The sequence below is a fragment of the Ailuropoda melanoleuca genome, chromosome 5 (genome assembly GCF_002007445.2).
Source record: "Ailuropoda melanoleuca isolate Jingjing chromosome 5, ASM200744v2, whole genome shotgun sequence".
NCBI classification, from domain to species: domain Eukaryota; kingdom Metazoa; phylum Chordata; class Mammalia; order Carnivora; family Ursidae; genus Ailuropoda; species Ailuropoda melanoleuca.
The window spans coordinates 123,896,414-123,917,830 of NC_048222.1; the positions used below are offsets into that span (position 1 = coordinate 123,896,414).

General features: G+C 37.2%; 1 protein-coding gene across 1 annotated transcript; it reads left to right on the forward strand.

Annotated features, from left to right (window-relative positions):
- Positions 1-266: 266 nt before the first annotated feature.
- Positions 267-18,523, forward strand: PGRMC2 (progesterone receptor membrane component 2). Its single transcript, XM_011232675.3, has 3 exons — positions 267-721; positions 15,088-15,243; positions 16,352-18,523. Exons 1-3 carry the CDS (start codon positions 304-306, stop codon positions 16,447-16,449), a joined length of 672 nt encoding a protein of 223 aa, XP_011230977.2. The 5' UTR covers positions 267-303; the 3' UTR covers positions 16,450-18,523.
- The last annotated feature ends 2,894 nt before the right edge of the window (positions 18,524-21,417 follow it).

Here is a 21,417-nt window from a genome sequence, read left to right on the forward strand (position 1 = left end):
CGCTGCATCTTTTCTTCAGGCCCGCCCCCCTCTTCCACTTCAGCAAGCGGAGGTGAGGAGCGAAAGCAGGGAAGTGTGGGGCGAGGTGGGCGGGGCGTCGCACGCGAGCGCGGCCTGCTAAAGAAGGGAGGGGGAGGGAGAGATGCAAGACAACGTTTCCCCGTGAACACCCAATGGAGAGCAGGCTTGACCCCGCCCCCTCTCCTCAGGTTATTGGCTGGGAGGCCCCAGATGGGCGGGGTTGGCTGTGGGGTTGGGGAGGGCAGGGGGCGGGGAGGAGGAGGAAGGCGCTGGCGGGCAGTGATGGCGGCGGGTGATGGGGACGTGAAGCTAGGCACCCTGGGGAGTGGCAGTGAGAGCAGCAGCGACGGCAGCAGTGAGAGCCCCAGCGGCGCGGGAGCGGCAGCAGAAGGGGGCGGCTGGGCGGCAGCAGCGTTGGCGCTTTTGACGGGGGGCGGGGAGATGCTGCTGAACGTGGCGCTGGTGGCGCTGGTGCTGCTGGGGGCCTACCGGCTGTGGGTGCGCTGGGGGCGGCGGGGTCTGGGCGCCGGGGCCGGAGCGGGCGAGGAGAGTCCCGCTGCCTCTCTGCCTCGCATGAAGAAACGGGACTTCAGCTTGGAGCAGCTGCGCCAGTACGACGGGTCCCGCACCCCGCGCATCCTGCTCGCGGTCAACGGGAAAGTCTTCGACGTGACCAAAGGCAGCAAGTTCTACGGCCCGGGTGAGGAGGAGTTGGAAGGGGAGGGGGGGACCTCCTGCATCTCAGGTGCGACCCCCTTCCGATGGGGAGGCCCTTGGGCCCTGGGTTAGTTTGCCGAGCCTTCTCGACGTCTGGACCCCTGCGCCTTGGTTGCTGCACCTGGGACGGCCCGCCCCACACACACCTCCAGCCGCGGGCACCTCCAGCTTTTCCCCCACCCCGAAGTCCGGGTTTCACTGTCGCCCCAGGACCCAGCTCTCAGCTTTAATCTTTCTCCCATCCCGTTCCTCCACGACGCTTTTTGTTGTGCTGATTTTTTTCAAAATCCTTTCAGTTGTCTTGTCTCCTTTCGCACTGGCCCACAACCTTCCCTGAGCTTTCTGGTTCCTGGGATGGGTGGGGGCAGTAGGGACGGGAGGTACCTAAAGTAGCAACCCAAAGTTGTAGGCCAGGTAATTCACAGCTTTCCTTTCTTTACTCTATTTTACCACTGATCTCCCTTTTCTCTCTACTATTCCCCATAAGGCCACGTTTAGGTACACGTAGTTCCAAGTCCCCATCGTTTAACTTGTGAAGTCTGGGCATATAAGCAACGCCTCAGACTCTTTTTTTAAACCAGTTTTAGTATGGAGATGTTTTCCAAGATTAACAATGTATGTAGGATGAGGACAGACCAGAATGTAGATCTTAATAAAGACTGGCAAGGGTAGTCTCCCAGAGTTTTGGGGGTGGAGCTCAACTACCCAGCAGGCGGGCCTGTCTGGTTTTTTTTTTTTTTTTTTTTTTTTTTTGGTAGTAGGAGGGCAAGTATTCAAATACACTTGATAATCATTTACTGTGTTTTCACTGAGTAGAAAAAACTTAAAAGAGCTATAAATCCACATCCCAGTGCACCAGTCTGCAAGTTAAAGATTTTTAGAACTTTGCTTTCAGAGAACCGTGTGTGTAGGGTCGTTGGGTTAGAAACCCTTCTTTACAATGTAGTTTAGCATACATTTCAGATTGTGCTAATAAACTCAGTTCAGACTCATGGAACCTTCTGGTATACAATAAAATTGAACAACATTGTACATCCTAGTTATGTAGTAATTATTTCTAAGCTTAAAGTGACTACAATAAAAAAATAATAATAAAATTAGGGACCTAGAGTCACCTGTTGTTTGAAAGAGGACATCCAAACCTTAAAGTCAAGGGGGTTGGCAAGTCTAGAAAACAAGTTGGTTTTCTTCTTGATTTCGTCTGTTAGTACGTGAGATTTATTGGCACTTGCAAATATGTACTTCTGATTTCAGTGCTTGGTGGCTGGAATATATTTTAGAAGTGCTTTGGTTTGCTGTTAAGTGGAATAGAGATAAGAAATTGGAGATTTTATGTGTTCAACTGTTTAATTTCCTTGTTGCTTGTATTTTTGTGTGTAGATCTACATTCAGTTTAACCAAGTCTTAGTGCTTCTGGTTGGATAAATATGAAAAGCAATGTCTATCTACTTAACTCTGCTGAAACGGTTAATACTTTTTTTTGTTTACTTCAAAGTATATGGGACAAGAGAATAGGGCCAAAGTATAGTAGTTAAATGGATGGACCAAATTAGTTAATTTTTTTAAATCAAGGATTTACACAGTATTTTGTACCTGAAGTTTTTTCCTTATTGATACTAAAATGTATGTGCAGAGATTAGAAATTGTGTACAGGTTTAGTTTTTAATACAGAGCTTACCCAGCTAAAAGATCTGCTCTTGTAGCCTTTATTTAAACTGACAATGAACCAAACAAAGTATTAGTGCAAGGAAGCATGTTAGTCCTCACACATTATGCCTTGCCATTATCTGAAAATAGCTAGGAAAGGCTGTCCTAAACACAGTTGAGGAGCCTCCAGTGGCAGATGTTCTTTAACAAATTAAGAATTAAGATGAGAGTCATAGATGTGATGTAGATAGCCTTTGTGTGGCTTGAGCATTGAGGGGGCTCCTCAGATAACAAGGGAGAAGTAAGTTTTAATTGGCTTCCACCAATTCCCAGGTCCTGATGAACAGCCTAGGGATAATTAGTTATTTTCTAAGTATTTATTGATCAACCTAATAGAGATGTTTGGAATGTTATATTATGGAAAGGAACTTGAAAGTAGCCAGTTTATCTGTGGGCTTGAAGTATGTTGAAATTTACATTAATAGAAGATGTAACACTTTTTCCAAAAGTCTTGAAGCCAAATTTCTGGTTATGAAACAGATATAAGTTCAGTTTGGGTTTTAATTTTTATTTTCATCCTCAAGTGAATTGAGCACTTTGTAACAATAATTCAGAAGCAATGATCTCAGCCTGACAATCTTAGTAGCTTGAAAGAATGAGCTAAGAAGCCAGAAAATGTCATTTCTATGCCTAGCCAATATCTATTCCCATTTCACAGTATTGGTCTTAGAGTTAAAAATTGTTTTGTGAGGTTTTTTTTTTCTATGTCGAAGATACTGTTTTCTTAGTCATTTTTAAAGTTCGGGTTCTTAAAAAATTAAATATTGACGATTTAGTGAAGTAAACACATGTTGGCAAACATTTGGCATTAACTACATTTGTCATCATTAAATTTAGTAACACTCAGGCACTTGGCCAGCATGTGAGGAAAGTGGTCATATAAGAAACAATGAATATGGGAGGAGAAAGGAAATAAGATTTGTTAAGCACCTACTGTATCAGATCCATTAATTTGTCATCTCCACAATGCCTCCATGAGGTTAGTAAGTATTCCTGCCCTCAGATTGGGAGCCTGAGTGTAGGTATTTTGGGTAAATTGGCTTGGGTCATACAGGCAATGGCATTCAAATCCAGAGATATTTAACCACAAAGCCTATCTATACTTCAGGTAACCTGTGTTCTGGGATAAACTTCTGGAGAATCTTACTGTTGTTTTTATACCTCTCCTGGTTCCCATAAGGATTTAAAGCCTCAGACATGCTTTCATGGCTGTATGTTGTGCTGTCCAATATAGTAGCCATGAACGACATACGGCTTTTTAATTTTAAAATTAAATATAATTAAAATTGAGTCCCTCCATCATACTAGCCACATTTCCACTACTCAGTAACTACATGGCTACCATATTAGTGCACTTTATAGAATATTTCCATCTTCCCAAAGAGTTCTGTTCAATAGCATTGATTCTAGAGGTCAAGGTAGAAGGAGGAGGAAACTCCATTTATTGAGCTTATTATCTTGTTTCATTTTCAAACAGCCCTAGGATATAAGTAATGTTCCCATTTTACAGATGTGGAAACTGAAACCCAGGGAGGATTTGCTCAAAATCACATACTCAGTGGCCAAACTCGACATCAAACACGGTCTAACTAGCTTCACAGGCCATCCTTTCCCGTTGTATTACTACAAAATATAATTTCATATGTCCTAGAGTCATAATAGAGTAGGAAGACTAGAAGAGATAGTATAATTTTAAGTAACTTGATTTAATATTACAACAATGAAATTCTACCAAAATAATGTTTTTATTTATTCTTTAGAATGACGAGAAATTATACAGTTGACCTTTCTAATAGTTTATCCTGAATTTCTGAAATTTAAATATATTGCTTCCCCCTTATTCCGTGTAGCATATTCTTTGACACAGACCGAAGCTGTATTTTCTCCAACTTACCTTTTAAATTCCGCTGGAAACGAAAAAGTCATATATAAAAGAGGTACCCCATGAGATGCCTAATATTCAGAGGGATGGGGAAAGGAGGACATGTACCTTTCAAGTGTTTTTCCTCTTTTTTTTTAACTTTATCTTTGATAGGTTAACTTTTATTTATAGTTTGCAAAATTGCAGTTGAAGCAAGAATTGCAACATATAGACTAGGCCCAACCTGACCACTTCCTTCATGGATATCTTATTGACACTACTCAACTCTCATCCCACCTACTTGCTTTGAGGCCAACTGGGTCTGTTTGGACTAATGGCCATACGTATCCATTAACTTTCAGTAAAATAAAAGATCAGCTAAGTTTTCTGATCGGTTTTGAAACTCTGCTCAAATTTGTACTAGTTATTTCTACAATACCTACTCTGAGTTCAGCATCATTCCATTGTTTTTAATCTTTGAGGGAATTGTATTTGTGTTAAATGCTAATGCTAAGTATTAAAGGATAGCTGAAAGCGTATATGAAACCAGAAGATGTTATTCATTCTGGAAGAAAATAGATTTAGTGAGATCTGGAGTTAGCTATTCAAATTCTTTTAATAATTCTTTCAATAATCTATGACCAAGATGACTCCTCTCCTATGTACCCATGACAGACATCTCTAAATAACTGCTGTACCCTTAGAACCTGCATCCTGTCTCAAGATCGCTAATACAGGACTTCATCTCCGTTTTAAATTCTGAGAAGGAATTCCCTGGATTTCATTACATTGTTTCTTAAATAAGGTGTTGTGAAAAATGAGTTAACTGAGTTTTCAAAACAGATGGGTTCCTACCTGTGTGGAGTTTTTAAAATATTTGGGAAAACAGACAATAAACAACCATTCAGTATATAATTATAATTTGTAATTAAATATTCTATGAAAGAAATGAATAGGATATGTAACAGAGGGTAACAAAGGACTTTAGAATAGGTGGTTAAGACAGGTACTGTATTTATATTAGTTTATCAAGAAAAGAGGGTTGATATTTAGGCAAAAACCTAAAGGAGTCAGCCATACAAAGATTGGGTGTGAGGGTGTTCTGATGCTATCTAGCACTAGATCCAGAACTGATCATATTGTGTTAATCATCAGAGAAAGAAACATCCTTAACCTGTTACTGATTTTGAGATTTGACTTCAGCCTTCATTTGGCTAATTAGTATTACCTCAGTGATTCTTTTTCCACTGTGTTTTCCACTGATCTGTGATATGTTTTGTTGTTATTCCTTTATAATATAGTGAGATTTTTTTTTTCACTGAATCTAATATCAACACTGTCTTTTTTTTTTTTAAGATTATATTTATTTATTTGAGAGAGAGGACGAGGTGTGGAGAGGGCGGGACAGAGAGAGAGGGAGAAGCAGACTTCCTGCTGAGCAGGGAGCCAGACTGGACATCCTGGGCTCCATCCAAGGGCCCTGGGATCATGACCCAAGTGGAAGGTGAAGGCAGATGCTTAACTGACTAAGCCACCCAGGCACCCCTCAACACTGTTTTAACAGCTTAATCAGTTTATATGTTCTATCATTACTGATATATTTAGATATATGTCTACGTTCTTATTTAGTAATTTATCTTTGTCATACTTTGCTGCTTTTTTTCCTACCTTTTTTCCTTCTCAGATTAATTTTTTTTAACTCTTCCACTTTTTCTCCCTACTTATTTGGATATATTCTATTAACATTCTTTACACTATTCTGAAGAATATAGGAATGTTTAGCCAAACATATCTTTGTGAATTAGAAAAACTCTCTTTAAGACACTTTACTGCCATTTGAGAGAATATTTCTTAATAAACATACAGAACTACTATGTATACAAATGTGGATGGTGTCCCTTGGGGTTGTGTAGTATGCAGCCATATGTTGCAGCCCTGGTTAAGAAAGCTTTTACTCTAATCCTTCCCTCACCCTATTTTCTGTGGTATTACTATTAGACCTGTAGTTCTACTATATTTTTTCAAACTCTTCCCCCAAGTACTTGATTAAAGTATTAACCTTTTTTTATTGTCAGCCCTCATTTAAATTTACCAACATAGTTACCATTTTCTTCATTCACTGTCATTTCTTGCATCTCATTCCTTTGTTCAGAGTTCAGCTCTTACTTTAGTGAGGTATGTCCTGTAGTTTTTGATTGGCGCACACACAAAAAATTCTGTCTCCATATGCCCTTATGCAGGAATAATAGTATAGGTTTCACATATAAAATTGTACACTGATTGTTTTACCTCATATCTTCAATAGTATTATGCCACTGTCTTCTACTTCAAGTCTGCTTTTGGTTTATTTTCATTCCTTTGATTAATCTGTTTTTGTCTTTGGCATTCTGCTCTTTTACTAGGATTTGCTGAGGCGGGAATTTGTTTTTTTTTTAATATGTGCCAGACTCTACTAAAATTTGAGTATGTGTGTCATCTATTTTAGAAAATTTGAAATCATTACCTCTTATATTATTGCCTCCCCCATTGTCTTCTAATAGATACACATAAGCTTTTCATTCTGTCCTTCATGTCTCTTAATCTTTCCTTAATGTTCCATCTCTTAATTACTTAAAAATTTTAAGCAAACATACTATATAGTTGTTTAATCTGCTTGTATTATTCTGGGGATGCCAGTTCTCATCTGTCGTATGTGCTCACTCCTCCATGGTGATTTGTTCATGTAGTTCTTCATGTAATTTTTACTACAAAAACTTATCTTCAGCAATTATGGTCTTTTTGTTTCTTGGGGATTTTTTTTCTACGCTGTTCCTTAAGCCTTGGGTTGTAGAAGTCTTCCTGTAGAGTGTCTTAGGTATATTTCTAAATAGGGCCTCATGGAAGTTTTTTAAAAAACCCTATTTTATTAGATAACATATATTCAAAGTAGAATATTTTAAAGCATATATTTTGAAAAATAACCCAGTTACCATGTTCCCCTTCCTAGAAGTGAGGAACCAATCTAAGTATCGTTCCAGAGCTATTATCTGTAAGTATAAGTATATGGATATGTACTGTCTCCATGCACGCTCATGCACACACACACACATTGTTGCACATTGTACAAACCTTTAATATCTGGAAAGCCTTTCATCTCAGCTTAAATAGAGTCATCTTATTCTTTTGAACATATGCTTATTCTATTACATTAATATATCATAATTTAACAGTTCACTATTAACAAACATTTAAGTTGTTTCCAGTCTCTTATTAATATATAGTGTTGCTGTAAATATTCATGTACATGTCCTTTTACACATGTGAGTAAACTTAATAAAGTAAATTCCTGAAAGTAAAATTACTGAGTCTTAGGGTATGGGACATTTTTAAATTTGGGTACTTACTCGTGAATTGCCCTCCAGAGAAAGTGGACCAATTCACACTTCATGAAAATGCCTATTTCTCACCGCTTTGCCAAAAATGTGATATTAAACTTCTTGGTCTTTGTCAGTCTGAGAATTTAAAATGGTATTTCAATGTTTTTTTAATTTACATTTCTCTTTTTTTAGTGAGGTTGGACACCTTCAGAATTTTGAATCATTTATATTTCCTTTCCTACAAATAATCTGTTGGTACATTCTTTGCCACAGTTTTTCAATCATGGTATTGTTCCTAGAGATTTTAAGTGTTCTTTAAAAAGTGAATCAATCTTAGCTGCAAACATTTTCCTAGTTTATTTGTCTTTTTACTTTTTATGGTGTTTTTGTAAACCACACAAATTTTTGGTTTTATGTATTCAAATTTATCTTTTTATGGCTGCTGAGTTTTCTATCATAAGTTACTTAAAGTTTTTTTGCACTAAAAAGTTTATTTTTAAAAATACGTAGTTTTTTAAAATACTTTTGTGGTTGGGGTTTTTTATTTCCATTTGGAATTTAGTTTAAGATGTGAAATAAGGATTTTTACAGAAATTTATTTAGTTACCCCAACACTATAGAATAATTCTTTTTTTCCCCCAACACTTATAGTATAACCTTTATTGTTCTCTAAATTCCAATAGATGTTTAAGTCCATGCTGTTTCTTCACCTTAGTGTTCTCATTCTCTGGAGGCTGTGTAAACTCAGTCCCCACTCCCACATCTAGCACAGGCCTAGGATTTTAATTTTTCAGTCTTCCTTGTCCCCACCCTAGCTGTAAGGGCCAAGCCACTGAGCTGAACCCACAGTATTGCTGACAGCTTTCTAATTTGAATTTCAGAAACAAGATTGAGTTGGGGAAAGTATTTTACTTGCCTTAGTTGGAGGCCAAACTAGATAGATACTTCCCCCGTTTAATACCAATGCCTCTAAAATTTGCCCAGTGTTAAATGTTGGTTGAGGCCTCTAGAACCCAGGTATCTTGGCTTCTTGAGGAAGATTCTTTGATTTTCACCACACTACCTTCTATCTAAAAGTCTTGGGACTTCCTTAATATAAATGTAAAATAATAATATTTATTACTTGGATTTCTTTTCATCACTTTTACAGTATTGCTTCATTTATTCCAAGACCCATTGTGATCTTATTTGGAATAAATTACTCAATACCAAGTATAATTAGGGGTTTTTTTTAAAGTTGTTTTAATAATCACAAAAGACTGTTGTCAAAACAGGCCAGAAAACTGGGCTGTTTATAAACTTTAGTGGAAATAACGGAAATATTCATTCTGGAATTTTCTTCTCTTCATAAATAGTAATGTAGCTACACAGTCATCCTAATAATCACAAAATTATCTGTTACATATTTTAGATACTTTATTTCCTCCTGGAATTTTCTGTTCATTAAATTACTCTTTAAAACATTTTCTTACAGTAACCATATGTTTTTGCCTTTTCAGGATTCACTAACTAGTAGACTTACTGAATTTTGAACTTTAAAAAATTCTGTGCTGCGGGTTGTGTTAACTCTTAAAAAATATTAATGAAATATGAATTCTAGTATAATGTCATTTTGATATATTTAACATTATTTTTAAACGATTTATTTTGGGGCACCTGGGTGGCTTAGTCGATTAAGTATCTGCCTTCCACCTACGTCATGATCCCAGGGACCCGGGATTGAGTCCGAGTTGGGCTCCCTGCAACAGGGAGTCTGCCTCTCCCTGTCCCTCTGCCCTCCTTCCCACCGCCCCCACTCATGCACTCTCTAAAATAAACAAAATCTTTTTTTAAAAAAGATGTATTATTAAAATGACAACCTAGAACATTTGTTATGTATTAGAGAGAAACTTCTTTGGTTGAATAATTGCTGTTCATTTTTTGTAGCAAGAATTTTCTTGAAATTGTAAATCCACTTTTAGATCAGCATTATATTATAGTATTCGATAAAGCAACAGATTATAATTCCCTTAGTTATTACTGAAATGTTATGTACAAAATAATAATTTATATAAACTGGCCTTTTTTTTTTTTAATTATACCAAAAGACTTAGTACCATTAAAATTTGCTTTCCTTGGATAGTTTTGTTATTTTAGTATTATAGATAGCCAAGTATGATTATCAGAATATTGGAATCCGTAACATTTATGTTTGTTGTGTTAAGGGGGTAGTGGAATGGGGAGGTATTCCTGGCTTCTCAGATATCGCTTCTGGTTGAATCATGAATGCAGAGAAACGTTCTTTAGGTAGACCTCAGATCCTCCTTTCTCAGCGCACATCCATCCAGTTCCAATTCTTGTTTTTTTTTTTTTTTAAGATTTTATTTATTTATTTGATGGAGAGAGAGACAGCCGCGAGAGAGGGAACACAGCAGGGGAGTGGGAGAGGAGGAAGCAGGCTCCCAGTGGAGGAGCCCGATGTGGGAACGCCAGGATCACGCCCTGAGCCGAAGGCAGATGCTTAACGACTGCGCCACCCAGGCGCCCCCCAATTCTAGTTCTTAATGTTATGTTCTTTATGGTCTTACAGGAAAAAGTAAAGAAAACTGTTCCAAAAAAGACCTTTTCAGAAGTTAAATGTTTCCTGATGGAAATCCTAAATGTGGAGAAGACAGCTTAATATAGTTTAGAGAGTGGGGAAGTATGTTAATCACTGAGTCATTATTTTCTATTCAAGAGCTAACAAAGCATCATTTTGCCTAGAAATGGGGTTGGATTATTACCTGTTGACTCAAGTTCACTCTTACTAAATTGGGATCTAAAATTTAAAAAAAGACATATTTCATGAAGTTTTGTTTTTACATTTATTCAGTGTTGAGGTCTCTTTAGAGAAATTGGCAGAGAATTTTATTAGAGAATGCATTGGTATGTAACTAATATACTCAAAGATGGAGGATTTTCTGATTGCTGTTTTTTATAATGATCATCTTTTGTTCTCTCCTTTTTACCATTTAGATGTGTTTAATGATTTATACTCTGAAGTACCCTGAAGTAGATTGACTTTTGCAGGTCAGGGAGGTAAATATTATAACAAAATGATAAGAAAAGCTGTCTGTGTACACAGCTTTTTTTGTTAATTCTCTTTCATTTTGATTTAACAGATATTCCAAAGTATCTATTCACCTGAAATTTTGCACTTAATGAAATGCTCCAGTTTTCAGGGTTGTCATTCCATTTTTGGGTTTGTGGATCCTCTGTGTGTTTTCTCAACTGTATTGTGTTTGAGGTAGAAAAGTGGAGATAGTACTTCCCAAGTCTGTTGGTAATTTTAGCCAAGTTACTGAATGTCTCTGCTCCTGTTCACCTGCAAGGTGAGGAGGGCAAAAATTGTTCCTTTCACTTTGCAAGACTGTGAGAGAGGAAAGTCACGTTGCTAGAAAATTCTTTAAAAGGTTGAAAACTATCATTTTACATTTGTAGGTTTTTATTAGCTGTGATCAGTTTTATTTTTTCTGTTGTATGACTCGTCGCTGTTTTAAGTTTGTCAGCATTACTTTGTTTTGAAAAAATCACACTAGCTCTATCTCTCTAATCTGTCTCTCTAATCTTTCTACTTATCTATCAATCTATCTATCTATCTATGATCTCCATCTCAGGAAAAACAGCTATTGGCACAAAACAAGTGGAGTTAGGCAAAAGAAAAAAAAAACCACAACTACTTTTCTTTTCCCTAGGGACTGTTTGTTCTTGCTTAATTTTCAAAGTTAATATTTCTCTAAAATAATTAATTCCAATTTAAGGAACAATATTGAATTTCTTTCTCTTAAATGCTTAATACCCTTTGCAAGGTCGAGATAATGGGCGATAGTTTGAAGGTTATAAATGTTAGCCAATTATAAACAGTATCCCTTTTTCTTATATAGAAGACATATTTAAAAGTTTAAAATGGTAGCCTAAGTGTATACTACTAGGAAAATGATTACATTTTAGGTATATTCATTCAGTAAGAAAATATATAACCATTAAATGGTAATTGTGAATGTCACCTAATATTAAGTAGCAATATGGAAAATACTTAGGAATAGAAAAAGCAGGATTAAAAAGTACTTTACTGGGAAGAATTTCCTTTATTTTCATGTTAAGGTATCAATACCTAATAATGCTACTTTTTAAATTTATTGCAAATGCCACTTCTGGTTCCATGCTATAAACTTTGCAGAGAAAGGCTTTCTTATACCTGATGATCTTTATGGTGCAGTGCTTCCTGTAACTCGAATTAATGTTCATAAATGTTTAGATTATTGTCTAAGTAGAATTTTGAATTCTACTCTTAAATGCACAGGTACTTTTCTGACACATTACCTTCAGTTTCCTAAATGTTTTCAAATATGAATATGGGTATAATCATTGCTCTGCTCATTTAAAAATTAAGGAATTTGTAGAGTTTTTTTCTTTTTTACTTCTCATTGGAAAGTATTTTATTTTGATAACTGGACAATAAGCTCTCATACTGACCACTCTGTTGCTCATAATAATTGAGCTAGTAATTCTGGCTTTAAAATTATTTTCTCTAAATTACCTTTGTCATGTATGGGAAACTGTAGCCTCAGGGGGAAAATTTTTTATTTTGTAAAAGTAGGTATTTTGGAAATCTTTTTGTTTTTAAGTGTTTATTTACTTAAGTAATCTCTACACCCAATGTGGGGCTCAAACTCATGACCCTGAGATCAAGAGCCAGCCAGATATCACTTAATTTTTAAACCAACATTTTAAACAGAAAAACTTATATGATCTCCTCTGCAGCCTAACATGAAGACAGAAGTAACTCTTAAAAGGTTTTTATTATAAAAATAATTTTTTTAAAAGATTTTATTTATTTGATAGAAATAGAGACAGCCAGCGAGAGAGGGAACACAAGCAGAGGGAGTGGGAGAGGAAGAAGCAGGCTCATAGCGGAGGGGCCTGATGTGGGGCTCGATCCCACAACGCTGGGATCACGCCCTAAGCCGAAGGCAGACGCCCAACCGCTGTGCCACCCAGGCGCCCCTATAAAAATAATTTTTTAACAAATATACAACCAAAACCAGAAACAGACCCATATATACAGAAAGCAAACTGATGGTTGCCAGAGGGGAGGCAGTTGAATGGCTTGCCAAAATGTGTGAAGGGCAGTGGGAGATACAGACTTCCAGTCATGGAATGAATTAATCATAGGGATGAAAGGTACAGCATAGGCAATATAGTCAGTGGTATCGTAACCCTGTTGTATGGTGACAGACGGTAGCTACACTTGCAGTGAACATAGCATAACGTATAGAGCTGTCAAATCACTATGTTATACACCTGAAACTAACATAACATTGTGTGTCAACTATACTTCAATTAATAATAATAAATAAAAATAGTAGTAGTAATAATGATAATTTTCTAAATAGCCAGACTTTACCAATTATATGAAGTAAAATTTTTTCTTCCATTCCCCAGAAATGGTTGCCACTGTTAAGTGTTGGTCTGTATTCTTGGTGTTTTTCACACATATACAAACACGTGTATGTGTATTTTTTTTAATTCAAAGCAAGTAGTACTCTATATATAAATACTCTTATGAATTGCTCTTTTCAGTTACTCTGTGTATGTGTACACATAGAGATACTTCATTCTTGTTCATAGTTATTTACAATTATTAAATCAATATACTATAACCAGTTTCTTTTTTTTTTTTTTTTTTAAAGTTTTTTTTTTTTTTTTTGACAGAGATAGAGACAGCCAGCGAGAGATGGAACACAAGCAGGGGGAGTGGGAGAGGAAGAAGCAGGCTCACAGCAGAAGAGCCTGATGTGGGGCTCGATCCCACAACGCCAGGATCACGCCCTGAGCCGAAGGCAGACGCTTAACCGCTGTGCCACCCAGGCGCCCCACTATAACCAGTTTCTTGATATGGAAAATTAGGTTCAGTTTTGTTTATTATATGTTTTAAAGAACTGAAGTGTCTTTTTTATCATATATTTGGGTGGAGATTTTACTTACCATAAGTGAATCTGTCTGAAAATAGAGAGTTACTCCTTATTTGAAATTGCAGCTAATTATTTTGGAAGAAATTTATTATGTTTCTACTTTATGCCAGGCATGTGCTAGGCATTAAGTACTGACATGAGCAAGACAACTGCTGCTCTTAAGCGCAAACATTGGGAATGGCTCACTTCTGTCAGCATAAAAATAATGCCATTCCTCCCTAGAGAGGCTGCTGCCTAATTCCTTGGACAAAACGCTAATCATTTTGTGTCAATCAGAAGAACTTTTGGGGTGCCTGGGTGTCCCAGTTGGTTAAGTGTCCAGTTCTTGATTTCAGCTCAGGTCATGATCTCAGGGTTGTGAGATCAAGCCCCACGTCGGGGTCCACACTGGGCATGGAGCCTGCTTGGGATTCTTTCTCTCTCCCTCTCTCCCCCTCCCCCACCATTCCTTACACTCTACCCCCCAAAAAATAAAAATAATAAAAACTTGTTTAAAAAAAAAAAACTGTTCCGGGGCGCCTGGGTGGCACAGCGGTTAAACGTCTGCCTTCAGCTCAGGGCGTGATCCCGGCGTTATGGGATCGAGCCCCACATCAGGCTCCTCCACTATGAGCCTGCTTCTTCCTCTCCCACTCCCCCTGCTTGTGTTCCCTCTCTCACTGGCTGTCTCTATCTCTGTTGAATAAATAAATAAAATCTTTAAAAAAAAAAAAAAAAACTGTTCCTTATAGAAATATCTCCTGTTTTCCAAGAGCTGTGACAAATGAAAACCATTGTTTAATGACTTTTCATCGTTTATATAGGTAATTGTGAGTATATTCTGGTAGTCCGGTGGTACTTACTATGAAAATGGGTCATATTTCTGATAAAACCAATCATTAAGCAAAGACCCCGTGAGCATCTGCATGTGCTGTGCGTTGAACTAGTCACTGGGGGTACAAAGATGATACAGTCTCTGCTTTCATATGACCTACTTTGAAAAGAGAAAGAAAAATATTTTAGATCCACAGTTGACTTGAGTCTTTAACAAATGCTTATCTAGTGGATGTTCTGTTGATTAGTTTTAGGCGCCACAATTAATTAACAGCAATCAGTGAAGCATTCTCTCCCCTCAGACAAACCAGCTTCCAAACCAAACTGCTTAAGTTTCCTCTTCTCCATAATATGTTACAGTCTTCAACTTTGAATACAAGTTTTGAGGTATTTGAAATTCAAATTTTAAATTTTCAGTGAAAAGCTTTACTTTGTTTTACAGGCAGATTTCCAAAAAATTTCTTCTCATTATCCCATCTAGTATCTGTCATATTTTGAAATTAAGGCTGTGTACCAAATATGAGTCATTATGAGGTTTCTTTTATTTGGCTTTTTCCTTTGAGACATTCTAAAATAATGTTAAGGTAATGTCAATAATTTCTTTTTCTTCCCCCCCCAGCCGGTCCATATGGAATATTTGCTGGTAGGGATGCCTCCAGAGGACTGGCGACATTTTGCCTAGATAAAGATGCACTTAAAGATGAATATGATGATCTCTCAGACTTGAATGCTGTACAAATGGAGAGTGTTCGAGAATGGGAAATGCAGTTTAAAGGTACCTTCATTTTGTCGGGTTCTTTGGAAATATTAAATTTAGGGCCAAAGAAAGTGTATACTATTTCACATCCCTTAAGAGCCTATGGATATCTGTTTCATCACCATCATTTGATGATAAAAAAGCTAAATATGAAAGTGATTGTTACTTACTATTTTCATTATTATTATTATTTAAAATCTATATTTAAAAGTTGACTTGTTTCAAACTATGTAAATCTAACAAAAACTGTGACACCTTTAGTCTTATAAGGCTTTTTCATGAAGACATGGTATTTTTAAATATAGACTTCTATTTAAAAATGAATTGATTTTGGATATCGATACTATAATTTATTCCAAAATGATTTTATTGATCTTACTCTCAAACCATGAAGAAAAAATATCTTTCCCCTTTATTATACCCTCGTGGCATCAGTTATTACCTCCTACATGACAATCCAGATAGCTGTTTATGTGACCTGTGTATCCCTTGGAAACACTTCTTCTGGCTTCTTGGCACTTGAACTGGTTCTACTGTAGGAAGCAGTCCTCCTATCTTATCCTCCTGGTTTGTGGTTAATTCACTTAACCTAGGTTCAAATTCCTGACCAAGAAATAATTAACTGTGGATCACCTTGGACAACGTAGTGTTCTAAATTAATACCTGGTAAATAAAATAAGCAATAAACAGAGATGGAAGAAGACAGTTTGATAGAAAAAAGAATAATGGTATGACTGGAGCCACACACTGAGATCTCAAAGAACACAGGATAATAAGTAACAAATGACTTTGCTTTTCATTTGGTTTGTTTTCCTAGCCTATGTCACGTTTTCTCCCCAAGAATATTTTCTGGTTGAATCTACTTACCATGATCTCTAAGTGATTCTGATGAAATGTCCTTGGTTAAGAACTCCTGCAAAGCACAGTTCCCAAGCTTTGTATATTCCTTAATCCTATTTTCTTTTGTTCAAGCCTTACATGAATACAAAGACCAGCCAAGGTGAGCAGTAGGAACAACTTAGCCTATTCTGTATAATTCTAAAAGAGGCAAACACCTTCCTGGCTGGAGAATGGAATAGTGAAAGGAATTTGATCACTACTGATTTTCTTTTGATGTATTTTTCAGAAAAATATGATTATGTAGGCAGACTCCTAAAACCAGGAGAAGAACCATCAGAATATACAGATGAAGAAGATACCAAGGATCACAATAAACAGGATTGAACTTTGTAAACAACCAAAGTCAGGGGCCTTCAGAACTGCAATTCTTATTACTCCCTTTCACAGAATGTCCAGCGTCTTTGGGTTTGGTTCACCTGCTGCAAAAAACATTCAACAGATTGTATACAAGCTAAATGAGTTTCACTATGAAGATTTGAATACTAGACATTATTTATGCTGCCAAACTCATTTGTTGCAGTTGTTTATAATGTCTGGTGGGGCTTCATCATCCTGAAAAGAAGGAAATGGACATTTTTAAAGAGCAAGAAAGTCACAAGGTTACTTTTTCCTTCCTTCTTCCCTCCCTCCCACCCTCCTTCCCTCCCTTCCTTCCTCCTTTTAAAAAAAAAAAAAAAAAAATCAAAGGCGACCAGATATGTATTTGCTACTTAAGTGTACAGATCTCAAAAACTGCAAGGGATTCATGTGCTGTGTTCTTGTTTTAGCTTTGTGGGAAGAGACCTGGGCAGGAGAGGTTGGGGGTGCACATCAATTTGAGTAGTTTAGGTTACCGAAACGTTAAAGTGTGAATTCCCAAACTTTTCTTTTTGGGTTTTGTCAGGGAAAAGAAAAAAACCTTTATTTCTCATAAATTAGAAGGGATTTCAAGTGGATCTAAGTCAAAGCTAATTCCTCAATAGTAAGATCATTTGAAACTAGTTCTTATCCCTTCCCTACCCCTAGATCAAATCAATATTAATTGTGCCTTATTTCACTTACATAGACTTGAATTATTTTAGGGAAAGCCCCTATGTGAATTCAGAAGTCACTACAAGCAGCATTGAGACTGAAGTTGGGATATTCTGTTGACCGCAAAACCTTGATGTCATTCTGTGTATATAGAATGTAAAAGAATATTCAGTGTTACTGCCACATATGTTAATATACACAAACTTAATTAGCATTGTAATGGCCAAATGCATTCCCTCATGCTTTTTCTCTTTTAAAAAAAATTGAAAATCAAATCAACTCTGTCCCCCAACAGCTGCCTAATTTTAGGAGTCTGACCCTCACATCTCCTTGGTGTGGGTGCATGGGGCTCTAGTATGGATGTTGTATGGTGTGTCTGAATGTGTGTGAGAGCGCCTTGGAAGGGACTCTGCAGATACTGTAAATACCAGTACCGTTTTAATAAAGCATGTACAATAAACCAAAATAAGCTTGAGTTGGACTTTATATACAAACCGTAAGCCAGTGCATTATGATATGGTAGTCAGGATTGTGCATTTGATTCAAGATAAGGAAAAATCTTGGAAATGAAAAGCAGGCACTGGTTAAGTTGTACACATTGTACCACATTCACTGTAACTTTAGAAAGAAATTCCACTTTGTGGAACATTCTCAAGAGATCTGAGATTATTCAGGTAAGAATTGATATATAAAAATGTACATATTTTTACTTTATATTTTGATGCCAACGGATTATACTAGAAGTAATAGCACCAGGTGGTAGTTACTGAACACAAAATAATAAAGGATATTCTCGTAGGTACTGAATCTTTCTGTTGTTCGTTTGTAAAAGCGCTATGTTGGTCAGTTATATGATTTCATCAGGCCTGCTTAGGTTCTTGGTTGGCAACAAGATACGCCAAAAAAGATAATTTTATTTAACAAGTCACCAGTTAAATAAAAGACTTATTCTGCTTTATGATTATAATATATGCAGAAGCCATCAAAGAAAGGGGAAACTTAAACTGCAATAATAAACTAAAGTATGTAAAATATTGCATTCTATTATATCCAATCTTGGAATGTTTTGTAGAAAATGATGAACTTCAGCCAAATCTTTGCTGAAGACTGGTTGTAAAGACTGAAGAGTGTTGGTAAATGCTTTGTGTGTTTTTATGTAAAATGTTTTCTAAACAAATTTGTTAAAGTACATGTCCTCTGTAGTAAACATATAAATATATATATATGAATCAATTGAGCCTAAAGTTCAGAAATAAATCTACACTTGTGAATAGAGAAACCCTAAATATCCATGCAGTAAAAATTATGCAGTCTGTTGAGAAAATTGAGTAATTTTGTGTTTTGGACTTGAAATAAACCGTGTTCTACAGACAATTCCTCAATTTTAGTTGAGTGTTTCTCATTCTCAGGTAGTTTGCTGGGTAGTCTTGGAGTAAAGGGGATGGGAGCTGCGGTGGTATTTTTGCTGCTGTTTTCCCCTTAGCCTCTGTTTCCCTGACTTTCCTGATGATTAGAACCCTTGAAGTGCTAAAAATATAAATCCTTGGTCCTCAATCCAAACTTACCAACACACTGAGCCAGAATTGGAAGAGAATGGTTTTCAGACTCTATAAGAAGTGCCATGATAATTCTTGTGGTCAGGCACATTTGAGAAACGCCACTAATCTTTTCAAGTTCTATTGTCCATCTTTATCATCCACTTGAAATGGAACTTACTCTCCGATAATTTTGGTCTAATTTCCTGTGTTTGGTTTCATATCATTCTCCAAACTTCCTCAGAGTTAAAGTATCAGGTGATTCCACATAAAAAAAATCTAATGTGATTTATTTAAAAGAATTTTTTATTCAGATTTTTATCTTTTGATAGCATCTCAAAGTTGGCATGTTTCTCAAATCTATACTGTGTGTACTAGTCAGTTTTCTCCTTTAGGAAATGGACCCATTCAGATACAGATCAAGTTTTTAAAACCTTGACCATGATGGCTTCTTAATATTTTCCTGACAGTAATTCTACCTGCCTTTTTTTGAAATCTGCAGAATCCAATACTATACCTACCTCTACCCATAATCTGGAAAGCTAAAGTTAATATATCAAACTAGGACTGGAGAAAATTGTTCTCTAGAAAACTTGATGAATCAGACTCTTTACCTGATTACTCCATTTACTTCTGTTAGTAACTGAGAAGTGCAGCAAATTGCTTGAAATGTATGCCATTGGCATGTTAACGCAGTGTATGATCTGCAGAGTTTTTATGGACCAGAATAAGCTGGTAAAAGATATATAAATATATATATAAACTTTACAAGTTACCTTGAGCATAATGGAAATGAGTCATAGAATATTATAGTGATAGTTCTTTTCCTCTAATGAGTTAAAAGCAAATGCTTGGGGCACCTGGGTGGCTCAGTCAGTTAAGCACCCGACTTTTGATTTCGGCTCAGGTCATGATCTCGGGGTTATGGGATCAAGACCCCTGTTGGGCTCCATGCTTAGTGGGGCATCTGCTTCTCTCTAGCCTACCCCCCCACGCCCACCTCCCACCCCCCGCTTGTGCATATCCGTGCATGCTCTCTCTCAAATAAATACAGGTGTTTTTTTTTTTAAGTAGCAAATGCTCAAAGATAGCTTTTGAGTATGTGTGTCCCACTAAGGTCAGCTCTCAATCTGATAGATTCTAATAACAGATTATGATCTATTTGTTGTGGCAAGGAAGTTCAAATGAAGACCACCCAACTTTACTGTTTTTAGGCAGAATCCTCATTCCCATGCAATGTCGGAAAAGGCCGTATCTCCTTACCACACTCCTGGGAGTCAGACTGTGAGGAGATCGGGGCTAGATTTCAGCTTCACATTTATTATACCATCACTAGGGACTGAGAACGTTTGCCTGTGATTACTGCATTCAAGAGAGCGCCTGACATGCTGTAATGACTGGTTTAGTCTCGAGATTTTTCTGTCACTGTATCTGCATAGGACCCAACCAAATGAACCAAATCATGAAGTTTGGTGTAAGAAGACTGGTAAATATTTGTATATTTATTTTACAAGCATGATTTTAATGGCTATATAGTATCATCCAAATAGAATTTTTAGTGACAACGCAGGATATTCCATACATGGTATGGTCCCAACCTGGTTAAAGAAAATAGCAAAGTTTGGAAGCTAAATCAATTTAAAAACTAAACTATGCTTTTCCCTGATTATAAAAGTAATATATGCTCAGTGTATAGAAGAAGATTAAGAAAATAACGAAGAGTTAAGCAAACTTAACCTTTTCCTGCATCTCTCCAGTCCTTTCTGTATACAGGATCACAGTGTGTTCTTCTAGGCTTCAGACAAGAGGTATCCGTCCAGTCATGCTGGACATCTCTACCCAGAGCCTCAACATGAATGCATCATTTCCCCCCCTAACCTTCCTCTTGCTCTTATGTTCCGTGGCAGAGAACCACTGAGATAGTCTCCTAACTTACCTTCCAGCCTCCCTTGTTCTCATCAGAGTCATAGTCCCTGTTGGCAATCTAAAATGTAAATTTGAGCTCGTTTCCTTAAGGCCTTCAGTGGCTCCCTATGTTCTAAAGAATCAAGACAAGGTTTATGCCCTCTTCATCAATTCCCACAGCACTATCTGTTACATAGAACAACTTGTATCTTCAAGAATGTACCCCTGGCGACTTACCCACTCCATTCTTCAGTCTGAATTCTACTGTCCTCCACACCTTCCCAAATTAACTGCCCTCCTAGATCGTTTGTTCAGTCTTAGAGACTCGGGCTCAGACTCAACTCGATGCCCCCAGAATGAATTAGGGAGCCCCCCATCCCAGGACTCCATGATATCACAGGTACATTTGTATCAGTGATTTACTATTGTGTTGTAATCATCTGTCCCCTGAGGAGCCGGGGACCAGAACATACTCCTATTTCAGGCCCCATTTTTCCCAAACTTAGTACAGTGCTGGACACACAGTATTTGTTCAAAATGTTTTTTGCTGAATACATTTATAAAAAGAGTATAGATACCAATAGTTTTAAAACGGGGGCTCCAAGGAAACATTGTAAAGTCTTGGAAGAGAGCTTATGAACTGCAGGAGAGCAGTGTGTCTGCTTGGCTTCGCTTCCTGGGCTTGCAAGTAGGAATTTGAAGTCTTTGTGCTACAGAAAGAAATGTTGGGAAACCACTGGACTAGATGATCTCTAGTACCCTTTCAGTTTATGAATACAATTCAAGGGCAGAACTATACAATCAAAAATATCTAGCAGTACTTACTCGACAACTGCAAAAT